This window comes from Ranitomeya imitator, chromosome 4 (assembly GCF_032444005.1).
Source record: "Ranitomeya imitator isolate aRanImi1 chromosome 4, aRanImi1.pri, whole genome shotgun sequence".
Classification (NCBI taxonomy): Eukaryota; Metazoa; Chordata; class Amphibia; order Anura; family Dendrobatidae; genus Ranitomeya; species Ranitomeya imitator.
Genome location: NC_091285.1, coordinates 285632723 through 285649880, shown reverse-complemented (window position 1 = coordinate 285649880; position 17158 = coordinate 285632723). Strand labels below are relative to the sequence as shown.

General features: G+C 41.5%; 1 protein-coding gene across 6 annotated transcripts in view; it reads left to right on the top strand.

Moving 5' to 3' along the window:
* The window catches only part of VEZT (vezatin, adherens junctions transmembrane protein), a 95543-nt gene extending 82402 nt beyond the window's left edge, over positions 1-13141 (top strand). For all 6 annotated transcript variants that reach the window (XM_069764719.1, XM_069764716.1, XM_069764715.1 and 3 more), the window contains 4 exons: positions 575-768; positions 5108-5208; positions 5347-5554; positions 12013-13141. In XM_069764719.1, coding sequence (XP_069620820.1) covers positions 575-768; positions 5108-5208; positions 5347-5554; positions 12013-12527 — 1018 coding nt within the window. In that variant the 3' untranslated portion in view covers positions 12528-13141. The remainder of the gene's footprint in view (positions 1-574; positions 769-5107; positions 5209-5346; positions 5555-12012) is intronic.
* Positions 13142-17158: the final 4017 nt, after the last annotated feature.

Here is a 17158-nt window from a genome sequence, read left to right as displayed (position 1 = left end):
TCTATTTATAATGAAAAGTTATAAATGATTTGTATTATTATTATTATATACTGTGGCTCTGATTCATAAAGATAGGCATTTTGTACACCAGTGTTGATGAAGTGTGCTCTGGATTACGATGTTCCAAATTCAGTCATGTGCCTTTTAATGAATTTGGCACATCTTTTAGCTGCCTTGTGCCATCACAATAAAGCGGCTGAGAGAACATTTCTGTCTCAATTTAAACCACTTTTATGATGCAAATTATGATTCATTTTTCAGACCTTGTCAGCCATGCATCCCTCACTTGATGCTCTGTCCAATTTTCATAAAGTAGGCAGCGCTGGCTGGGACTGGTGTAAAAACAGCATTTTTGTTTGTTTTTCGAAAACTTTGGGAATTTTCAAGTTGTTTTACTCTACAATAGTGACTAACTGCTTGATGAATCCAGCCCTACGTTCCTCGCTATTTTCATATTTCGTACTTGCTGTACATATATGAAAACGTTTATTTCCATCTTGTATGAACTTGTACACCTCACAAGTCTCAGCAGGCAGCGATGTGATTTCTAATCTCCTGCAATCTCCTTGCCTAGGGTAATTATACTTGAGGATGAGCTTGAAAAACTTACCGCCCTTAAGGAATCGCATGGCATGACACCTGAAGCTTCCCTTATACTGGAAGAAAAGCTGAAGATGATTCAGCCACATGTGCAAGCGAGTAACACATGCTGGGAAGAGGCCTTGTGTCAGGTGGAAAGGATGGTGCGAAAGCCTCCAGGAAAGAAAGGTATGACCGACTTCTTGTTAGTGTGCCTATTCAGTAGGGAGCTTTGCTTTTGCTTATCTGAGGCGATATATACACTTATATGTGAATATAGTAGCCTGATTCTTGTTGCTTAGTTTCATGTCACAGGTCAAACACCATGGCAAGACTGAGCAGTCCTCCACAACCGCACCTTTGTAGCAGAGTTTAGCTATTCCTCACCTAGTGTTAAGCATCCTACACAGCTATTTGTGTATGCTCATATTGAGGTTCTGTTTGAAGCACAGAGAGCATCCTGAAGACCAAGGAACACAACAGGCAGGTCCGTGATACTGTTGTGGAGAAGTTTAAAGCCGAATTTGGATACAAAATGATTTCCAAAACTTTAAACATCCCAAGGAGCACTATGCAAGCGATCATATTGAAATGGAAGGAGTTTTATACCACTGCAAATCTACCATGACCCGACCGTCCCTCTAAACTTTCATTTCAAACAAGGAGAAGACTGATCAGAGATGCAGCCAAGAGGCCCATGATCACTCCGGATGAACTGCAGAGATCTACTGCTGAGGTGGAACAGTCTGTCCATAGGACAACAATCGGTCGTTCACTGCACAAATCTGGCCTTTTTGGAAGAGTGGCAAGAAGAAAGCCATTTCTCAAAGATTTCCATAAAAAGTGTTGTTTACAGTTTGCAACAAGCCACCTGGGAGACACACCAAACATGTGGAAAAGGTGCTCTGGTCAGATGAAGCCAAAATCGAACTTTTTGGCAACAATGCCAAGTGATATGTTTGGCGTAAAGGCAACATAGCTCATCACCCTGGACTCACCAACCCCACTGTCAAACATGGTGGCGGCAGCATCATGGTTTGGGCCTGCTTTTCTTTAGCCGGGACAGGGAAGATGGATAAAATTGATAGGAAGATGGATGGAGCCAAATACAGGACCATTCTTGAAGAAAACCTGTTGGAGTCTGCAAAAGACCTGAAACTGGGACGGAGATTTGTCTTCCAACAAGACAATGATCCCAAACAAAAAGCAAAATCTACAATGGAATGGTTCACAAATGTATCCAGGTGTTAGAATGTCCAAGTCAAAGTCCAGACCTCAATCCAATCGAGAATCTGTGGAAAGAGCTGAAAACTGCTCTTCACAAACTATCTCCATCAAACTTCACTGAGCTCGAGCTATTTGCCAAGGAAGAACGTGCAAGAATTTCAGTCTCTCGATGTACAAAACTGATAGAGACATACCCCAAGCGACTTGCAGCTGTAATCGCAGCAAAAGGTGGCGCAACAAAGTATTAAGTTAAAGGGCCGAATAATATTGCACGCCCCACTTTTCAGTTTTTGAATTTCCACAAAAATGTGAAATAACCTATAAATTTCGTTCAACTTCACAATTGTGTTACACTTGTTGTTGATTACATTTGGTAATAAATATATATATATATATATATATATATATATATATATATATATATATATATATATATATATATATATATATATATATATATATATATCTAATACATAATTGCCTAGAATACTACTTCCTGCAATTTGTGCCAACTTCCGTGGCTTTGTCCGGAGCTAATGTCCGGAGCTAATGTCCGGAGATTAATTGCCTAGAATACTACTTCCTGCAATTTGTGCCAACTTCCGTGGCTTTGTCCGGAGCTAATGTCCGGAGCTAATGTCCGGAGATAAGTGACGTCAACAGTGTCCAGTGTCTGATTGGTTGCCGCCTGCTGCGAGCGACCAATCAGAAACGTGCCGTACTGTGACACACTCCGCCCGCCATTTTGATGTGATTTTTGAATTTTTACCTCACAGCAAGTTTCTACTGCGTGGAGGCGGGCCCAGTGACGTTGCTCTTCAAGCTCCTGCCGAATTTCGTCAAAAAAATGATAATACCATTTACCAAAACTATATATATTTAGTTGTGAAGTGGTTCAGTGACATTTTCACACCAATGTTGAACTTTTGTTTGGTGTTTTCTCCATATACTGCCTATTATTTTTGTTCTTTCTTACTATTATTTATTAATTGTATTATTCTTACATTTGAATAAATAAAGTATATATGGATTCTAGACTCCCGATTCTTTAGAATCGGGCTGCCATCTAGTGTATATAACCCCAAATAAATCAAACTTCTGTGAAATCAAACTGTCCACTTAGGAAGCAACACTGTTTGCCAATCAATTTCACATGCTGTTGTGCAAATGGGCAGACGGACTCTACAACCACAAGTGGCTCGGGTAGTGCAGCTTATCCGGGATGGACCATCAATGCGAGCTGTCGCAACAAGTTTTGCTGTGTCTGTCGGCATAGTGTCCAGAGGCTAGAGGCGCTACCAAGAGAAAGGCCAGTACACCAGGAGACGCGGAGGGAGCTTTAGGGGGGCAACAACCCAGCAGCAGGACCACTACCTCAGCCTCTCAGCCTTTGTGAAAGGAGGAACAGGAGGAGCAGTGCCAGAGCCCTGAAAAATGACCTCAAGCAGGCCACAAATGTGCATGTGTCTGCACAAATGGTTAGAAACTGACTCCATGAGGATGGTCTGAGTGCCCGACGTCCACAGATGGGGGTTGTGCTCACAGCCCAAAACTGTGCAGGATGATTGGCATTTGCCACAGAACCCCAGAATTGGCAAATTCGCCACTTGCACCCTGTGCTCTTCACAGATGAAAGCAGGTTCACACTGAGCACATGTGACAGAGTCTGGAGACGCTGTGGAGATCAATCTGCTGCCTGCAACATCCTTCAGCATGACCGGTTTGGCAGTGGGTCAGTAATGGTGTGAGGTGGCATTTCTTTGGAGGGCCGCACTGCCCTCCATGTGCTCGCCAGAGGTAGCCTGACTGCCATTAGGTACCGAGATGAGATCCTCAGACCCCTTGTGAGACCATATGCTGGTTCAGTTGGCCCTGGGTTCCTCCTAATGCAGGACAATGCCAGACCTCATGTGTCTGGAGTGTGTCAGCAGTTTCTGCAAGATGAAGGCATTGAAGCTATGGACTGGCCCGCCCGTTCCCCAGACCTGAATCCGATTGAACACATCTGGGACATCATGTCTCGCACCATCCACCAACGTCACGTTTCACCACAATCTTTCCAGGAGTTGGCGGGTGCTTTAGTCCAGGTTTGGGAGGAGATCCCTCAGGAGACCATCCGCCGCCTCATCAGGAGCATACCCAGGCGTCGTAGCGTAGGGAGGTCATACAGGCAGGTGGAGGCCGCACACACACAACAGAACATCATTGCCTTGTCTTGATGCATTTCCACTGAAGTTGGATCAGTCTGTAATTTGATTTTCCACTTTGATTTTGAGTATCATTCCAAATCCAGACCTCCATGGGATATTAATTTTGATTTACATTGATCATTTTTATGTTTTATTGTTCTCAACACATTCCATTATGTAATTAATAAAGATTTGCAGCTGAAATATTTCATTCCATGATACCTAGGATGTGGTATTTTAGTGTTCCCTTTATTTTTTGAGCATATATATAACCCGTGTTGTTATACTCACGCTTAATATATGTGTATATATACGTACATTGATATAGATGTGTGTGTATATATATATATATATATATATGTATATGTATATATATATATATATATATATATATATATATATATATATATATATATATATATATATATATATATATATATATATATATATATATATATACACACACATCTATATCAATGTACGTATATATACACATATATTGAGCGTGAGTATAACAACACGGGTTATATATATATTGTATGCGAAAATGTGTGTGTGTGTGTGTGTGTATATATATATATATATATATATATATATACTGTACATATATTTGTTTCTTATTTTGTCTTGAAATTGTGTATTTAGTGCAGGAGAATGCTGATGTTTTGAACTAGCACACGGGGAATGTACACAAATAAGTATACTTATGCATGTAGTTCACTTATCGCGTCTACAATAATACAATTAAGGTGAAAGGCTATACATTTACAGAGACACTTCATTTTTGTTTGTTGAAAATTACAGAAGGGACAAATGGATTGTAGCATCATGAATATGGGCCACCTCCAGAATTGTAAGCATAGAGATCTGGTGTGGTCACCCAGTACCTGCTAGGCCGTGACTTCAAGCTAAATTCTATGCTGCCAACCAGATATTCAAGACCTTAAAAAATTCAGTTGGGAATAGTATTTTAACTAAGCTGGCCTTTACATTCACTAATGATTTTGGATAGATAGATAGATAGATAGATAGATAGATAGATAGATAGATAGATAGATAGATAGATAGATAGATCTATCTCTCTCCCATGTTAATACCTTTTCCACTCCTAGATACAGCTACCCCGGCGTGGGAGAACTCGCATTGCCCCATGATCCCCAGTGTTCCTCCTGCACTACGCATTGAAGATAAGGATCCGGTCCCAGAGGAGCAGGTAATCCATGAGTCCTTTCATGTCCCCACGAGCCCCAGGACTGGTCCTTACCTCCAGATGGCAAAGTCCCTGGTTCTCATCCGCAGTACTTTTACAAAGCATAGCTATCCCTGAAATGACGATCGTTTTTGTTTTCAGGAATTTGAGGCCTATGTTGAAGACATAGCTCCAGATGACGAATTTAGCAGAGATGATGTGTATTTATTTTCTCCAGAGGAGAGAGAGAAACAGAAGCGAGAACGGGAGGAATCTAAGAGAGTATTGCAGGAGCTAAAGGCTGTCCTAGGCTTAAAGGCATCTGAAGTTGAAAGACAAAAATGGAAGCAGTTGCTCTTTAGTGAACATGGTGTGTTATTCCAAACCTCTCTGTTATACTGCTGCTTTCCACCTTGCTTCTTATATGTTCTTTTTATGTAAAAGACTAAACAATGATTAAAACTTCATAATGGCTTGTTTTATATAAGGAACACTAAACCTGGGAATTAGTATATAAATTTAAAAAAAGATATAGTTGCCTTGCCCTCGGTTAGTCTACAGCATTTTTTAGATGATCCTGAAATAGACGACCTTGTGTAAATCTTGCCGTGAACAAAGGGGTTAGTCATCTGATGATCTGCTTGGTATTTGGTAGCTGGTCAAAGCCTTACCCCGTTAGTCAAAGTGTGGACTTAAGGTACCGTCACACATAGCGACGCTGCAGCGATACCGACAACGATCCAGATCGCTGCAGCGTCGCTGTTTGGTCGCTGGAGAGCTGTCACACAGACAGCTCTCCAGCGACCAACGATCCCGAGGTCCCCGGTAACCAGGGTAAACATCGGGTAACTAAGCGCAGGGCCGCGCTTAGTAACCCGATGTTTACCCTGGTTACCATCCTAAAAAGTAAAAAAACAAACGCTACATACTTACCTACAGCCGTCTGTCCTCGGCGCTCTGCTTCTCTGGTCTGGCTGTGAGCGCCGGGCAGCCAGAAAGCAGAGCGGTGACGTCACCGCTCTGCATTCCGGCTGACCGACGCTCACAGCCAGAGCAGGAGGAGTGCAGAGCACAGCGCTGGAGGACAGACGGCTGTAGGTAAGTATGTAGTGTTTGTTTTTTTACTTTTAGGATGGTAACCAGGGTAAACATCGGGTTACTAAGCGCGGCCCTGCGCTTAGTTACCCGATGTTTACCCTGGTTACCAGCGAAGACATCGCTGAATCGGTGTCACACACGCCGATTCAGCGATGTCTACGGGGAGTCCAGCGACAAAATAAAGTTCTGGACTTTCTTCCCCGACCAGCGATCTCCCAGCAGGGGCCTGATCGCTGCTGCCTGTCACACTGGACGATATCGCTAGCGAGGACGCTGCAACGTCACGGATCGCTAGCGATATCGTCTAGTGTGACAGTACCTTTAGAGATCCCTTGTCCCACCAGCACGGAGGCTTCTAATGCAGCAGCGCACAGGTCAGTGAGGAGAAAGGACATGGCCGATTTCCTGAGAAACACACTTTAAACAATAATAAGAGAATATAGGATTAAAGCATTGGATTAAGGCCCAATACAGATGTCTGGGTATAACGGTCCAAATAGAGACCGCAATGCACTGACTGGCCACGGGTCGTCTGACCTGAACTTGGTAGCCTCATAGACTCATAGGCATATATAAGGCATCAGGAGAACCGTAGCCAGTCGGTGCATCGCAGGCAATGCTCGGACCATAATACACAGATGTTTGAATTCTTCCTTAGGCAGATATTTCTGAGATGATTCTTAATTTTTACATGCATTTTCTCGGTTTAGTGTTCCTCTGACTATCACGTAACTAAAAATGATCTGCAGATCTTCTCTAATTTTCACTAACTGTAGGAAATTGCCATTACAGCAGTTAAGTTCTATCAGTAGTTTTGCATCATCGAGCTGGTTCTTGCAAGGATTAAAAATTCCCCTTGTTGCCCTTCCCTCTATTATGGGATGCCCACTTGATATTCTCATAATAAATGTGTCGGGGAATTGATCTTCTAACACTGATATAAGAGTTACAGGTTCTTCTCCTGTACTTGTTGCTGCAGCCGTTTTTACAGACTGCATTGCTTTCCTCTTCAAAAAAAGACCACTAATGAAAGAGCATGTGACCAGAATTGTCCGCAAGGAGCTTCCAAAAGAGGTTGATTGACAGTTCTGTTCCCATGCTCCTGCATCATCGGCCAATTTTGAGAACAGGAGAGCTGTGCCATGTGTCTGAGGCTGCCGTCACACTATCAGTATTTGGTCAGTATTTTACATCAGTATTTGTAAGCCAAAACCAGGAGTGGAACAAATAGAGGAAAAGTATAATAGAAACATATGCACCACTTCTGTATTTATCACCCACTCCTGGTTTTGGCTTACAAATACTGATGTAAAATACTGACCAAATACTACTAGTGTGAAGGCTCCACTAGCAAGTACGGGCGGAGAACCTGTAATTCTCATATATTAGTGTCAGAAAGTCCTGTCCCATCACATATTCAAGATACAGTGGCCAACACCTTGATATACAACATCTTAGCTGTAAAAGCAGCAGTGTATGTAGTCCAACCACGGGCTGTGAAGTATGGCGCAGAGTAGAGTTTACTGAGGAGAGCCTGAGCACTTCATGTCTTTATGCCACCACCTGGACACTTGCAACCTAATTTACCTATGGATTAAAAGTTTGATTTGTGGTTTATAAGACCCCTCTCAAGGCCAGAAAGGTATGTTGACACTTCTATCTTTCCCAATCTGCTCTGAACTGGAAAATATGTAACTTTATGGAAAGATGGAGCTTTCGAGGTTTCCATTTTTTCCATTTTAGGTGGCATGAAATGTAGTTGGCCAAGTGATCAGAGCATGAAGAACCAAATATTTTGTCGTCAAGTTTGTTCTCATTTACCAGCATAAAAAAATCGCAGACTCCAATAAAGCTGCTACTATGTGAATTGAATTTGGTGTCCTTGGTTATGGTGTGGCTCAGAAGACCTCAGTATTTTATTTTATATTATGCCGTCCTCTTCCTGACTCTTGACAATAAAGACTAGCCATGTAGTGCAGGGTTAGGGTTTTTGTTTTCTACTACATTGAGTAATTTGCTATATGATATGAAGATTTTGGGGGGGGATTTGTTACATAATTGGTAATTTTTCTGCTCTCCATGTTAGAAATGTAGTGCAGTGTAGTGGAGGTCTATCAGGCCGTGAAGCTTCTTTTCACAGCAGGATAAATGGATTCCAGATAAAGGAAGCTGCTTTAGCAACAGATAGAGGCAAGAAGCCAGATTTAGAGAACCATTATGTTTCAAGCAACTGGACTTTTTATCATGTGAACAGGTTTTTCTTATCAGTGTCCTCAAACTTTCTTTTCTAATCTACTAGTTTTTCTTTTTTAATTGTAGTCTTGCACACTATTGGCTGTTGGGCTATGTTCACACATGGCATTTTGCAGCGTCTTTATTTTCTGCAGAAAAGATGCATTTTATAGTATTTTCACAAGCTGTGAAATTTCAGAAATCTCATACCCACGCAGCAGTTTTTCCAAGCACTGCCGTGCTTTTGAAAATCTGCAGCATGCCAATTCTTTCAGCTTCTTCACCCATAAAAAAGCAATGGGAGTACAAAAACACGGCATAACATTTGTGCTGAATTTTTGCAGCATATTTTACAAATAAAATTAATCTTAACATGTCCGGTAGTCAAATCACACACGTTTAATACAAGCTATTTGCTGTGTGTTATACGCAGTGTTTTTATTGCCAGAAGTTAAGGTTTTGACTATTAGAAAAAAATCCTGCACGAACAAACAAATAAACATACCCTAATATCGCCTACTACATAATCCTCCTTGTAAACTAGTTTTAGAGGGAACCTGCCATCTGATTCAGGCTGTCCAAACCACATGAATCAGATCCTAGCCGCACGATTGCGCTCCGGTGTTTCAGAGAAAATATAGTTTTAAACATCTTGGGATCAAAGCCAGAGATGACCCTGCTCCAGCTCTGCACCCGCTTCTGCCTGTAGTCCTCAGCCGGGTCTATAAAGCATGTTTTCGGAGAAAAATCTACCGTCCTTGGCTTCATTCGTGCTTCCAGGATCTGATTTATGCTGATTTGGGAAGCATGAATGGGTGCATTTACAGTTAGGGCCAGAAATATTTGGACAGTGACACAATTTTCGTGAGTTGGGCTCTGCATGCCACCACATTGGATTTGAAATGAAACCTCTACAACAGAATTCAAGTGCAGATTGTAACGTTTAATTTGAAGGGTTGAACAAAAATATCTGATAGAAAATGTAGGAATTGTACACATTTCTTTACAAACACTCCACATTTTAGGAGGTCAAAAGTAATTGGACAAATAAACATAACCCAAACAAAATATTTTTATTTTCAATATTTTGTTGCAAATCCTTTGGAGGCAATCACTGCCTTAAGTCTGGAACCCATGGACATCACCAAACGCTGGGTTTCCTCCTTCTTAATGCTTTGCCAGGCCTTTACAGCCGCAGCCTTCAGGTCTTGCTTGTTTGTACGTCTTTCCGTCTTAAGTCTGGATTTGAGCAAGTGAAATGCATGCTCAATTGGGTTTAGATCTGGAGATTGACTTGGCCATTGCAGAATGTTCCACTTTTTGGCACTCATGAACTCCTGGGTAGCTTTGGATGTATGCTTGGGGTCATTGTCGATCTGTACTATGAAGCACCGTCCAATCAACTTTGCAGCATTTGGCTGAATCTGGGCTGAAAGTATATCCCGGTACACAGAATTCATCCGGCTACTCTTGTCTGCTCTTATGTCATCAATAAACACAAGTGACCCAGTGCCATTGAAAGCCATGCATGCCCATGCCATCACGTTGCCTCCACCATGTTTTACAGAGGATGTGGTGTGCCTTGGATCATGTGCCGTTCCCTTTCTTCTCCAAACTTTTTTCTTCCCATCATTCTGGTACAGGTTGATCTTTATCTCATCTGTCCATAGAATACTTTTCCAGAACTGAGCTGGCTTCTTGAGGTGTTTTTCTGCAAATTTAACTCTGGCCTGTCTATTTTTGTTATTGATGAATGGTTTGCATCTAGATGTGAACCCTTTGTATTTACTGTCATGGAGTCTTCTCTTTACTGTTGACTTAGAGACAGATACACCTACTTCACTGAGAGTGTTCTGGACTTCAGTTGATGTTGTGAACGGGTTCTTCTTCACCAAATTAAGTATGCGGCGATCATCCACCACTGTTGTCATCCGTGGACGCCCAGGCCTTTTTGAGTTCCCAAGCTCACCAGTCAATTCCTTTTTTCTCAGAATGTACCCAACTGTTGATTTTGCTACTCCAAGCATGTCTGCTATCTCTCTGATGGATTTTTTCTTTTTTTTCAGCCTCAGGATGTTCTGCTTCACCTCAATTGAGAGTTCCTTTGACCGCATGTTGTCTGCTCACAGCAACAGCTTCCAAATGCAAAACCACACACCTGAAATCCACCCCTGACCTTTTAACTACTTCATTGATTACAGGTTAACGAGGGAGACGCCTTCAGAGTTAACTGCAGCCCTTAGAGTCCATTGTCCAATTACTTTTGGTCCCTTGAAAAAGAGGACGCTATGCATTACAGAGCTATGATTCCTAAACCCTTTCTCCGATTTGGATGTGGAAACTATCATATTGCAGCTGGGAGTGTGCACTTTCAGCCCATATTATATATATATAATTGTATTTCTGAACATGTTTTTGTAAACAGCTAAAATAACAAAACTTGTGTCACTGTCCAAATATTTCTGGCCCTAACTGTACATAGATTATCACGAAAGAGCATTCCTTGGAACACTAGTTTCCCGATAACTTTGCGGTGTAAACACGTCTGCCCATAAATGAGCAAAATACGCGTTCATCGGAAGCAATGATTAGGCTTAAAAATCAATGTTCTTAGCAGTGCATCATCTTGTGTAAACAGGTCTCGCATTGGCAAGAACAAGGGCAACCTGTGTGCACTGAATGATGTAGTACAGATCGTTCAGTGTGCATCGTTTAGCTTTGTTTTCCTGTGTAAAAGGCTTTTAAATGGCCGCCGATTGGTAAATATTTGTTGCCAGACTGTCCCTGTACACAGATCCTTAGTGACCATTCTGAGATAGGTTTGAAGGAAGTTGCAGACTATAGTTTGGTGCTACTAATAATTTATTACGGCGTCCATACATCTTGGATGTACTGACATCCATCTCTCCTGACTTCCCCTATGCACGCACTTTTGGCTCTCCCGAGCTTACATGTGTTTCTAAAGGGAAGAGCAAAGTAGGACCTGGAGGCGACTTATCTCCCTGAAAAACAAAAAGATGTGGCATGGTAATTTAACTTGTCCAATCCTTTACTCCCCAGACACCAGTCAGGGAACATTGTCATCTGCTCATCCAACTTTAGTGTGTATGGGGTCCTAACGTCCATATAAGTGTTTCCCAAACTCCAGTCCTCACGGTCCCCAACAGATCATGTTTTCAAGATCTCCGTAGTATTGAACTAGTGATGGAAGTATTATTAAGGCACTAGAAACTGCCACAGGTTCCCTCACCTGAGCAATACTAGGGAAATCCTGAAAACATAATGTGTTGGGGGGGCCGTGAGGACTGGAGTTTGGGAAACACTGGTCTATATGTTGTGCCTTAGTTTCATCACTCCAAGGCACATGCTTTTTGTGAGCTTGTTTTTGTTACAGTAGGCTTTTAGCATTAATTATATAGCTGTTTACTGGAGTTTATTAAATGGGACGTATAAATTCAAGTAAGTAATAATTTTTTGTTCTTTTTGTCCCCCTAAAAGCCATAATTAAACCGTTATCACATTTGGAGATAATGGATATTCCGATCTCTTCTCCCGTCCTCGATCCAGACGCCCAAATCAAAAGCAAAACACAAAGCTTTGATGTCACCAGGGAGGTAAATGGAACAGAACCTTTTCATACAGAAGTCTCTGTGCATGAGACCGCAGAGATACCTGTTACTGATCAGGATCTAGAGGGGACAGAAACATTTCGGCTACTGGAAGAACCTGGACAAGCTAGTGTGAATGCGAAGGTTGAACCTCCATGTCCTGCACCCAGGACTGTCTTACCTGCCTCCATCCAAGAGAGGCTCGCTCGAATTCATCAAGCATCAGATTTACACTTTGCCTCGGGATTAGCGGCACAAGCCGCAGCCCGATCACTTACATTTACTTTCCTGCAAGAACAGACTTTTGGTGATGAATGGGGCAATGATGAAGATGAGACTGAGAGTGGCGATGCTTGTGTTGGAGATGAAGGGAATGAAGACAGATGTTCCGAAAATGAAGAATGACCTAGTTGCACCAAGAAAGGGGACAAGCCATTAAACTCTTGAAGAACTTAAGACTGGTTAGCCTGATCACTATGTAAGGGCAGGCTAGAGGGAAACATTTACTCTTTAAATAACACATGGTGATTTAATATCCTCTGTGCCTGGAAAGTTTGCAGCATTCAACTCTGCAGTGTTTCAATGAACCCTCCTCCATGTTATACAATTTGTGTCTTACAAGTCCCTGACTACTGCTGTTTAGTGCTTTTTTTTCACAAGGAAACCTAAAGTTCCACAGAGATTCAAGGAAGGCAATCTACAGTAGGTGGTCTTCGTTAATCAATGCAGCTGCCTAAAAATCTTTTGGGTTATTTTAATATTTAATGTTATTTATTTATAAAGAAACAATTTGTTTTCCGATGGTCATATTGTGTCCTCCTCTTTGGTTGTCTTGCTTTCTAGACCGGATGAATCATTGTTTTACAATGTGGTACCAAGGCCACGTTGGCTGTGTCTGTCCAGTGTGCACTGGCTGACGACATTGTTCCTTTGTGACTACACTAGATTTCTTAAACTATTTCACTTCTCTAAGCTTAGAATGTAATTTTTTATAATAAAAATATCACAAGAAACCTTAACCTGTATGAGAATTTTTATTATAATACATGAACATATGTTTTGAGGAAACCATTTATCTTTTTTGAGTTGTATTTTAAGGTCTCTAATTATCATCATCGCATTGCTCTGATTCCACTCCATTATAGGGGTTGTTTCATATACATGTACAGCTTACCACATGATTGGTGACATATGTTTTATCACTGGGGTCGGACATTTGGGTCCCTAACCGATCACAAGAACAGAGGACGCAAAGTTCCCTGTCTGAATGAAGCTTTAATGAGTATGTACTACTACTGTTCCATCGACTATCTATTGATTAATGGAGCATTGGTCGCACATGCACGCGCTTCATCCACACAGGGGACTTTTGGACACTGTTCTCGGGATCAGAGAGGGGTATTGAGAAGACACATCCTTAGAAATCAGATAAAGTTAGGGAGATTTGGCTTGCAGGTGAAATTTATGGAAAAATTTAAAAATTTCACACTACAGTGATATTTTATCATGAAAGTAGGGCATTTAATGAGAAGAATGCAATGGTGATTTCCTCATATCAAGCAATTTATTCAAACAAAATCCAACAACAGCGATGGGTATACCACAACAAAAAATGTCAATGTCTCAATAGCTTGTCATGTGGTCTTGAGCATCAATACACCTCGTGTGGTGACAACAGTGGCTAATGCATAGCACTGTTCTTGATGTCTCCAACTTTGTGGGCGGCCAACATGTCTGGTCAGCGTGAATAGACTTTCATCAGTGAACAGCACTGAGGCCAACTGGTCCCTTGCCCAGTGTAGATGACACCTGTGACTGGTGGTGTGGTCATGTACCCTTGCAGGTCATCTAGCACGCAGACCACACTGATGTAAATAATGTCAAATGGTCTGACATGACACCAGGGTGCTCCTCCTCTAAAATGTGCCTGGAATTGTGTGGCATTCATTATCCGGTTCCTAAGGCCATTGTTCACAATGAAGAGGTCATCAGTGTGGGATGTGGCCAAAGAGCGTCCACTTCTCTGCCTTCCTGTGACTCTTCCAGTCTCTCTGTATTTCTGTTGCAACCTGATGATGACACCATGTGACCCTCTAAGCTCAGTGGCCACTTCCATCTGAGAACATCCTGCTTGAAGCCTCACAATGGCGAGGTACTGTTGATCAATTATTAGGCGTCGTCTTGGTCTCATGATGTCAGAATGTGAACAGCATCATGAGGAGGACTGTTTAAACACCAATTCTAATTGAACCCTGAAATTTATTGGGCGATTCATATATCTAATGACTTAAGAATTTTGCCATGAAGCTCCTTGTTAGAGAAAAGCAAGTTGTGCAAAAAGTACTGAAACACTGAACATTTGGACATATGCATTCAGAAGTTTAGAGAAGGTCACCAGAAAAGGTCAGAGTGCATTTTAGGTTCCTCCTGAAACTTCACCCGAAAGCCAAATATCCCTAACTTTTTGTGAGTAGTGTATATATAAATAAATAAAATGGTCTCTCTAATATATAAATATATAAAAATGGGTCTATGCAATGGATGGCTGACAACTGTAGCAGGACAGATTGGTGGGCAAAGTTTTCCGCTACCTACACAGCCATAGCAAATCATCACTTATAAATTTATAGAATAAGATATCATCTTTTTCCTAAAGTTTTGCTTCACACTGTCTACTGTTTAACACCAATTTATCTTTATATTAGGTAATGCTTTCACTATGCCAGCTGAAAAACACTAGAAATCAAGCAACTTTCTGACTTTTCATGATATTCTCACTTCATGTCTTTATTCTTGCTCTGCTTAATAAAAACTGTGCTGTACAAATACGCTATTAATTTGAGAAGGTAATTTACAAGTAACAGCTGGAATGACAGCACTTCCTAATGGCCACCAATAATTAAAATTACTATACCATAGTAAAATAATACCTCTGGATCTAAGGAAACAATCTTGCTGTTACTGATTTGCTAATTTATGGCCATGTGTAGAAGTTTAAGTTTGGCTCTCGTAACACAACATAAAGGGCTACATTAAAGGGAACCTGTCACCCCCCAAAATGGAAGATGAGCTAAGCCCACCAGCATCAGGGGCTTATCTACAGCATTCTGGAATGCTGTAGATAAACCCCCGATGTATCCTGAAAGATGAGAAAAAGAGGTTAGATTATACTCACCTGGGGGATGGGGGGGCCTGATCCGATGGGCGTCGTGGTCCGGTCCCAGGCCTCCTATCTTCATATTATGACGTCCTCTTCTTGTCTTCATGCTCCGGTGCAGGCGTACTTTATCTGCCCTGATGAGGGCAGAGCAAAGAACTGCAGTGTGCAGGTGCCGGGAAAGGTCAGAGAGGCCCAGCGCCTGCGCACTGCAGTACTTTGCTCTGCCCTCAACAGGGCAGATAAAGCACGCCTGCGCCAGAGCCACAGCGTGAATACAAGAAGATGACGTCATCGTACGAAGATGGGAGGCTCCGGACCGGAACGCGACACCCATCGGACCGGACCGCAGTGGGACTGCCCCTGGGTGAGTATAATATAACCTCTGTCTCATCTTTCCAGAATGCTGTAGATAAGCCCCTGATGCCGGTGGGCTTAGCTCAACTTCCATTTTGGGGGTGACAGGTTCCCATTAATAAACCTAATGCATGACAAAGGTTACCCTTAGTGAAAAGGAAAGAAAGCTTTACATTAGTGCACATTCACATGCAGTATATTTTTTTATGTTCAGGTTTGTGCCTGCTTTTACTTCCTAGCTTTCCACTTTATACTAGCAATCCTACGTAGATACAAATAAAAAGAGCCTATTTTTGTAGCCGTAAATTGGGTCTGCGTTCAGTCTGGTTTCTGTTTACAGACTTTACATTAACAAAAGCTTCTAATTCCTGGCAGTGGAAAAAAAGAAAACCTTGGTAATTAATCCTGAAGCTTGCCAGCCCTGCCTAGGGGCTGTGTTGGCACATAGACACACAAGGCTGGATGTATGGGATCACACAATACAGCATTTTTGTAAACACTATTTTCTTCTGCCATTTTATTCAAGAGAATGAAAATGCAAAATGTGACCGGAAAAAAACGGACATCTTTGCGTGGAGATTGTGTGAGGTGAACTCGTCTAGTAAGAATTAAGTCTCCTGGAGTCATATGACCTAAATTATTCTTCCTAGGCGATGCAGAAAACAAAGACAACATAGCACTGTGTTGCATAAAGCTAAAACGTCTTGTGCCAGTTAAAGCCTATCAAACACAACTGTGAAGATGCAATGTTTTAATTCCTCAAGACCATTGGTATGAGTTATTTTCCTTCAAATGGGAAGAAAAACAAATCGTCTGATGAAAACATTAATGTAACGCTAAATGGCAGATTCAATTTACATTTGTGCTTGAAAGTTTGTGAACTCTTCATAGTTTTCAACACTTCACGCAAAAATTTTACCTACGTCTCCAAGAGAATTCACACAAGTCATAAAAGTAAAAGAAAATCAAATAAAACAAATTAGGCAAAATAATAGCTTTTGTAATTTTTTTTTTATTGAGGAAAATGATCGTCACGTCAATGCTTTTATTATCTGGTGTGATTGAGTTGGACAACAATAACTGCTTCTAAACGTTTCCAGTAATTGTTGATTAGTCCTGCACATGGGGTGGGGGAATTGCAGCCCAATCCCCCCTATAAAACAGCTTGAACTTTGTTGGTGGGTTTTCTCCCATGAACTGCTCACTTGTTCTTCCATACCATTTGATCTAGATTAAGGTGAGGACTTTGACTTAACTATTTAGAAATTATAACTTTATTCTTCCTTAACCAGTCTTTTGGAGAATGACTTGTAATCTTTGGGTCATTGTCTTGTCTTTCTGCTTGACCCACTTTCACTAGACATTCAGCTTGAGGACAGAAATCCTGACGTTTTCCTTTTCAAACTTCCTGGTATAATTCAAAATTCATTGTTCCATAAACGATGTCTAGTAGTGATGAGGGAATCTACAAGGATACTGTGTTACCCGAGCATGCTCGGGTGTTATCAGAGTATCTTGGGCG